Here is an 8,807-nt window from a genome sequence, read left to right on the forward strand (position 1 = left end):
AGAGATAACAGTCTCATGTACTATCTTGCCCAAGCTAACTTTGAATCACAATCTTCACATCTCAGCCTCACAGAGGTGTAAGCCACAACTGGCACTTGGCATGCATATGTAGATTTTTTTAATTTTTATTGTAAAGGTGATGTGCAGAGGGATTACAGTTACATAAGTCAGGTATTGAGTCCCTTTCTTTTTGAACAGTGTCACCTCTTTTCACATTTGCATACGTAGTTTTGAAAATCATTTCAAAAACTACAGAGCCATAACATTTATAGAACAAATCTCCAGCTTGTGTTCTGATCTTTCAAAAGCAATAGACAGGCGACATTTAGAATTACAACTACAATTAAAACATTTCTTGTTATAATCCCAAGAAATACACACATGCATGTATGTATAAATATACTACCACTGCTACAAATTAACTAAACCAGAGTTTGATTGTAAGCCAGTGGCTTACGTCTGTAGTACTAGACACTCAGGAGACTGAGATCTGAAGATCGCAGTTTGAAACTAGCCAGGAAGTGGGAGGGAGGGGAGTCTGTGAAACTCTCATATCCAATTAGCCACCAACAACACAGGAAGAGGTATTGTGGCTCAAAGAAGTACAGTTCTAGCTTTGAGTAAAATAATTCAGGGAGAGGAAACAGGCGCTAAATTCAAGGCCCATGATGGGGGCGGGGGAAGAGTTTGTGATTTATCATATGTAAGTAAAATATACTATCATCAACAATTCTAGTTCTAAGGCAGACTGACATCAGGCTTGGTAACCATGACATTATCTCCTAGCATATCATAAAGGGCCATGGAAACAACCAATGGAAGTTCCAGAACAGACTTCATCCTTCTGGGGTTTTCTGATCGACCTCACCTGGAGCGCATTATCTCCGTGGCTGTCTTCATCTTCTATCTGGTGACTCTGGTAGGAAACACAGCCATCATCCTGGTGTCTTATCTAGACTCCCAGCTCCACACTCCCATGTATTTCTTCTTGTCTAATTTGTCTGCTGTGGACCTCTGTTATACCACTAGCATCATCCCCCAGATGCTGGTAAATCTGTGGGGCCCAACAAAATCTATCACATACGCAGGCTGTGCACTCCAGTTCTTCTTCGCCCTTGACCTGGGAGCCACAGAATGTCTTCTCTTGGCTGTGATGGCCTATGACCGCTATGCTGCTGTGTGCCAGCCTCTCCACTACATGGTCATCATGCACCCTGGGCTTTGCCACAGGATGGTGCTGATCTCCTGGTTGGGGGGGTTGGGAAGTGCCCTAATTCTTTGCTCCTTGACATTGAAGTTGCCAAGATGTGGCCACCGCCTAGTGGATAATTTTTTCTGTGAGATGCCAGCGTTGGTCAAGATGGCTTGTGTCTACTCGAGAGTCATTGAGATTGCCGTCCTTACTCTTGGAGTTATATTTCTTCTAGTACCTCTGTCACTGATTCTCATCTCCTATGGAGTCATCACTCAAGCTGTAATGAGGATCAAGTCAGCCAGCAGGTGGAGAAAGGTCCTGAACACCTGTGGCTCCCACCTCACAGTAGTGACTCTGTTTTATGGAACGGCCATTTATATGTACATGAGGCCACAAAAAACCAAGTCCCAAGATGAAGGGAAGTTCTTAACTCTCTTTTACACAATCGTCACACCCAGCCTGAACCCCCTGATCTATACTTTAAGAAACAAAGAAGTAAAGAGCGCTCTGAAGAGACTATTGAAGTTAAAAACTGTTCAGCAATCATAAGTTGGGGTGAGGGCATTATACATGTGAAAAACTAAAGAAATAATGTCCTTTACCATCAGAATCTTAACTTATATACTAAAGACCATTTAAAGATTGCTCACTAGTTACTATAATATTACCAGGAATCACATTCATCATGTAACAAAAACAACAATAGAAATAAAGAGGTAAAGATATGCAAATAAAATGGGCATGTATATGAAAAGCTTGACAAGAAACCATGTGCCACAGAAAGTTATATAACTATAAAATGGAATTAAAAATACAGTAACATCTGCAAATTGGATTAAGAAAGATCTTACATGGACATCTATGTTCACATAGAATTATTCTTTTTTATGTTTTTATTTTAAAAATAGTGTACAGAGGGGTTAGAGTTACATGAATAAGAAAATGTGTACATTTCCTAGCCAGCATTGTTACCACCTCCTTTGTTTTTCCGCTATTATCCCTCCCTACTTCCCCAACTCCTCCCTTCCCCCCCAGTTTGTAAAGTTCATTTTCAACATAGTATCTTGTACATTTCATTGTTACAATGGGTCAACCTGTATCCTTCTTTCAGCATTTTCACATAGAATTATTCTAGACACTGGTCCTTTTTATTCCAGACACACATTAAGCAACATGACACTCCCCTCCACCCATAAGACCTTGCCTGAGTAACCATTACACAGGAGACTATGCACCAGTTGCTGCCTCCAATCTGAACAGCTGCCATGTTGCAAATGCATAGCTTAGCCTGATTCCATTAACAATGCCAAGGAGGCAATGGGTACCACTCCTGACACATCTTCTGTAATAGGTTCCTTCTTTCTCTCTCCTTCAGCTTCCTTCCTAAAGGAATGTGAATGTGGAAGGCATCTAGCTTTGAAGATGCAAATGGTAACAAAACCCTGAGGAAGGAGAGAGAACAGGAAGATGGATGCACAACAAACTCACTATCAGAACCACTCCAGACTCTCTTGGTACTTTATCCTGGAGGCAAGGTTTATCCCTGGACCAAAAACATCAACAGCATCATCAGATAGCTTAGAAAAAAGTTAGAAAAGCAGATTTTTGGGCCCCATGCCAGAACAGAGCATAGACCAGCAATCCACATTTTCTACAGATGATTTTTGACCTAGCTAATGTTTGGTGACAATGTTGAAAAGAATAGGAAGTTTAAGTCTGTCTGAACAGAAAGTGAATGTGGTTTGAAGGGTCTTAATTATTTTACTTTCTGATATATGGGGGAATAGGTAGAAATTAATATCACAAAGGTTTTAGCAAAATGTCCTAGACGTCAAGTTACAGATGAAGAGGAGTCAGAAAGCACCCTTTTGATCCTTAGCATGGAGACAGAAAAGAAATAAGTGAAGTCAGTGTAAGAAGTTTTTCTCTCAATACCATATGTTTCTCACACTTTGTTTTTATAATACACTTCCTTTTACTCAGCTGCCTCCCCTCTGCAATGCCCTTGCTAGGGCATTTCTACTAGGAACATATCTTGCAAAATATGTGCAACCCTTGTCAATAGAAAATCATAACATTATAACACATTAGGGAAGGCCACAAGAAATGAAGCTGTAGCTTATAGTACAAGTTAATCCCCCCCCAAAAAAATATCTATGCATTCCATACAACTTCACTGATATTAGTCTTACATAGTAAAAGTGAAAAGGGGCTTGATGGCACTTCTGAGGATTATTAAAAAGGACTCTCTTGCCTTTCTACCTATTGAGACTCATAGTACAAATAATTGTCATGGGTTGCACTGCATGGGAGAGAGAGAGCATGGGAGCAGAGCAAAGCAAAGCACACAGCATACACAAACACACATATACATACAGAGAGTGTTGGTACATGAGAGAATATGGCATTACTGGAGAAAGAAAAATATTTCCAGAATTTGTGTTGTGATTTGGCTATCCACAAGAAAAGATAAATTTGGATCCCAGCTCTCTACCACGTACATAAATTAATACCACACAGATCAAGAGCAGAACTTTATCATGTTTAAAATATATATAAATCAAAACCTCTCTCAGTTAGGACATGGATTTCTTAAAGAAACCACTGAAGAAAATGTTTTTTCAATAATAAATGAAAGATTTCTGATCAGCAAGAGGGAAATATTTAAGTGGGCTGGGAAGGTGGCTCAGTGGTAGAGCGCTTGCCTTGCATGCATGAGGCCCTGGATTCGATACCTCAGCACCACATAAGCAAAAAGAAAAAAGCCGGAAGTGGCACTGTGGTTCAAGTGGTAGAGTGCTAGCCTTGAGCTGAAGAGCTGAGGGACAGCATCTAGGCCCAGAGTTCTGGACCCAAAAAAAAAAAAAAGAGGGAGATATTTAAAGCAAAAAGCCAAACAAAAAAACAGAAAAAAAATATTTTCCAGCCACATAACCCCACAGAGAACTAAACATACCACAAGAATACCTGTAAGGAGGAAAGGTACAAAACAATATAATATGAACTTGAATACTTAAAGTATAAATATGATAGACACATAGAATTATTTCATCTGCCAAGAATTATTTGATTCAAAGAATGAAAACTATAACAATAACTGTAAGAAGATAAATTCAACCACATTGGCTATCAGGAAAATGAAAGACAAGACCACAGTTGGATAATATCTGCACCATTTTACTTGGCAATTACTTAAAATCCCATAATACAGCAAATGGTTACATGCTGGGAGAAAATGTGGGTCTCTATAGCATCATTTATAAAGAACAAGAGTAAGACAAGGTGATTTTTAAAAATAATTTGGAAGAAATCAATTTATGAGGTTTACTATTAACATATTCCATCAGCCTGAAGTTCCTATCATAAATGCAAAGACATTCTTGCCTATGTGTCCCAAGAGACATGCAGAAAATTCTCTGCAATAGTGCACTTCACATGAGCTTAAAAAATGTAATTAGCACATAAATCCATTGACAAGTGGGCAGATCATTGTAATGTGTTCAAGCAATGATATATGGATTTCAGAACTTCTCCCAAGCAATATTTCAAATGTGATAGCCTTTGTGTAAGCTCAAAAACAAGCAAACTTGGGCTGGGAAGATGGCTCAGTGGTAGAGAGCTTGCCTTGCATGCATGAGGCCCTGGGTTCGATTCCTCAGCACCACATAAGCAAAAAGAAAAAAGCTGGAAGTGGTGCTGTGGCTCAAGTGGTAGAGCGCTAGCCTTGAGCTGAAGAGCTGAGGGACAGCGCCCAGGCCCAGAGTTCAGGCCCATGATTGGACCCAAAAAAAAAAAAAACAAGCAAACTTTAAAATGCAGATTATGCAGATATTTCACACGAAGATAAGTATAATAGGATGTATTTTACTTCATTTTGTTTGAATTTTATTTTACTGTAAAGATGTTGTACAGAGGGCTTACCATGACATGAGTAGGGTACATTTCTTGTTGAACATTGCTACCCACTCCGTTGTGGTTCTCCCACTATCCTGTCCAGAGATGCTATAAGCATCTCTGTATTTACTCATATCCAAAGCTGTCCTAAAACATGATGCTAAACTCAGAGTGTCTACTAAATCAATGAGAAGAGTTAGAATGCTTTGCTACTCATGGATTCCTTATTATTTTTTTTCTTTCTGTGAGGCTCCTAGCACTTGAACTGAGGTCTTGGGTTCTGTCCCTGAGCTTTTTGTTTGTTTGTTTATTTTGTTCAAGGCTAGCAGTCTAACCACTTGAGCCACAGCTCTACTTTTGGCTTTTTGGTGGTTAACTGGAGATAAGACTCTCATGAACAGAGGACCTGGGAACTCTCTCTGAGCTTTCTTTTCTTTTCTTTTTCTGCTCAAGTCTAATGCTCTGTTTGAGCCACAGAACCACTTCCAGTTTTCTCATGGTTCATTGGAGTTAAGGGTCTCTCAGACTTTTTTGACTGGCTGGCTTTTTTCTTTTTGCTTATGTGGTGCTGAGGAATCGAACCCAGGGCCTCATGCATGCAAGGCAAGCGCTCTACCACTGAGCCACCTTCCCAGCCCATGTACAGTATTTTCACAAGAAAAAAGAAGAATTTGAGATTCTACATAACCCAGGTGCATCCAGTGACAAGACACCAAAAAAGTCCAGCAATTGGAAACAGGATAGCATTAGAAACAGGTCATCATATGCCTGGTCAGGAAAGAAAAAAAAAAAGAAAAATCTAACATATTTAATAATAGATTCCATTAAAAGGGATTCAACAGATATATGCCACATTTAATTAAAAGTTCACAATATTGGTGGATGCACATGCAGGCAGTTAATAAAATGCAAAGAGATGATTTCTGGTACCCATCAGGACACGCCAGGAACAGGGGAGTCATAACTGGGATTCTGCACAAAGAAAGCCCCTGGTGTGGTTAACAATATGCTATTTCTGGACTCTGACAATAGTTGTAAGATAATTCACCCAAACTCACCAAACCTTTCTTTATTATTACTTCCTGGGTATGCCGAGAGAGAGAGAGAGAGAGAGAGAGATCTATAGACAGATAGATGTATATAGAGATATAATGGAACAAATAAATATATATAACTAAATCTGTTTATTATGGAGCCATGTTGAATTGAATTAAATATGCCTGTGCTTTATTTTTGGAATAGAGGGAATCCATGTCAGGAATTTGCCAAAAGGAACTTTTTAAACTCAGTGGAAGTGTATGAGACATTGATTGAGGAAAGAGGCCTCTTCACGTTGGTTGAGGAAAGAGGCCTCTTCACGTACAAGTGGCTTCCCTGACACTGATGTTATGAAAATAAATGTTATATGAAGCCAGGTGCCTGGCTCCTGTATAGGCTCCCACTTGTAATTCTGGCAACTCAGGAGGATGAGATCAGAGGATAGTGGTTCAAAGCCAGACTGGACAAGAAAGTCTTTGAGAGTTTTCTCTTCAATTAACTATCAAAAAAAAAAAAAAGGCTAGAAGTGGAACTGGGCTTAAAGTAATAGAGTGCTAACCTTCAACAATAAAGCTCAGGAGCAGCACCTAAGCCCTGAATTCAAGCCCCAAGACTTGAACAAAAGGAGAGCGAGAGAGAGAGATGTTATATGAATATTCCAGGGAAAAATCTATTTGAAACAGAGGTCTGTAGTCATGGCTTCTGAGACCCATTTCAGCTTTAATATATATGGCTTTTTAATTCTGAACATTCTACTTTTAGAGATCACAGAAACCTATTGGAATTTAAAATCAAAGACTTTGAAGAACTCAAATCATTTCCTGACCCTGAGTTTATCAGCTGAATCTGAATATTGCATTCTGCTTATACATATTTTTGTGTGTTAATTAGGTTTTAGAAGTCATAACTAAAATTCAGTAGCTCACACATGTAATCATAATTATTTATAGGCAGTATGAAAATCCAAATCCATGTGTTTCTGGCCTAAGCCTATAATCCTGCCAGGAGACTGTAATCTTGAAGGCCATAGTTTGAAGCCAATCCAGTGATAAAAGCCAAGAAGATCCATTTCTAAATCCATAAAAAGAAATACTGGAGGTATGAATCAAGTGGTAGAGCATCCTTTCAGCAAGTAAGTGGCCCTGAGTTCAAAGCTAGTTACCAGAAAAAAAATGTATTTGACATTTCTATTTAGCTTGAAACCATCATGGTGAATTTATTTGTGTAAAACCTAAAGAAAACAAGAGACATATAGAATAATAATGATTGGGAAGATAGCAGAGATTTTTGGGTTTCGAATTAAGTATAAAGAGAACAGTTTCAAGTGCTTTAACAAATATTGTTGTTCACAATCTCTCATTGAATAAAGGAATACTATTGGATTCACTTCACATATTGGTGGAATTATTACCTGACAACACCTAGCTTCTAAGCAGTGGACTGGGAGTGGCGACACTGCTGGACTTAGAAAACACTACATCAGCACTCAAATCTCCTTAGTTAAGTTCATGCTTTTATGATAAGAAAACTCTTTCTGACTTGCTAATATGTGTATTTATGAGAACATATTTTCTAATTCTAAGTAATGTTTATATAATGATGCTTTCCTTGATAACATTTATTTTTCTAGAGATTGCCACAAATGACAGTTTAACATTTATTCCATGCCCTCAAATATAAATGTAACCCAAGGTCTGAAGTTCACGGACACAAATTTGGCAGAAAAAATATTAAAACTAATTCAGTGATTGTTTCAAACTATTTAATCATACAATACACTATTCAGGGGGAAAGAGTGGTTTTGGTGAAATTTTACTATATGTGTATGTGTGTGTGTGTGTGTGTATACACACACACTTCTAGAGTTAAAATGTTATTTTATAAGAAAAAATTCAAAGCCACAAAAAGATGTACTCATATAATTGCTTAGCTCCATAAAGACAAACAACTCAGAGTTTATTTAAATAACTATTCTGTTTTTATTAAATGCCTGGTAACTTAGAAGAGGGAAAAGTAAATAGAGTCTAACAGTAATTATTACCAGGTGTCCTCATTAATAATATATAATTGATCTTATCAAAATGCCTACCTACACAGCTTTGGCAGGAAAGTTCAGGAGACTCTTATCTCCAATTAACCACCAAAAAGCCAAAAGTAAAGCTCTGGTTCAACTGGTTAGACTGCTAGCCTTGAACTTAATTAATTAATTAATTATATAGCTCAGGACAGTACCCAAGACCTCAGTTCAAATACTAGGAGCCTAGCAGAAAGAAAAAAATTAATATAGAACCCATCAGTAACAAAGCATGCTAATTCTTCTCAAAGATTTAGTAGACACTCTTGAGTGTAGCATCGTGTTTTAAGACCACTTTGGACATGAGAAAATACACAGATGCTATAAACACTGTACACCCAGCAAAGAGATGCTCCAGATAGAAAGTAACAGTATGAAATAATTAAGAGCCACACAGTTCCAAAGCAGACTGACACCAGGCTTGGTAACCATGACATTATCTCCTAGCATATCATAAATGGCCATGGAAACAACCAATGGAAGTTTCAGAACAGACTTCATCCTTCTGGGGTTTTCTGATCGACCTCACCTGGAGCGCATCATCTCCGTGGCTGTCTTCATCTTCTATCTGGTGACTCTGGTAGGAAACACAGCCATCATCCTGGT

At 38.4% G+C, this 8,807-nt stretch overlaps 1 protein-coding gene across 1 annotated transcript; it reads left to right on the forward strand.

Moving 5' to 3' along the window:
- The first annotated feature begins 802 nt into the window (after positions 1–802).
- Positions 803–1,744, forward strand: LOC105996920 (olfactory receptor 2W1-like). Its single transcript, XM_013031160.1, has one exon. The coding sequence runs from the start codon at positions 803–805 to the stop codon at positions 1,742–1,744; it is 942 nt and encodes a 313-aa protein (XP_012886614.1).
- The last annotated feature ends 7,063 nt before the right edge of the window (positions 1,745–8,807 follow it).

This window comes from Dipodomys ordii, unplaced genomic scaffold, assembly GCF_000151885.1.
Source record: "Dipodomys ordii isolate 6190 unplaced genomic scaffold, Dord_2.0 Scaffold138, whole genome shotgun sequence".
Lineage (NCBI taxonomy): Eukaryota > Metazoa > Chordata > Mammalia > Rodentia > Heteromyidae > Dipodomys > Dipodomys ordii.

Coding starts and splice junctions, on each gene's coding strand:
- LOC105996920 (XM_013031160.1), top strand. CDS start 803: ATGGAAACAACCAATGGAAGTTCCAGAACAGACTTCATCCTTCTGGGG.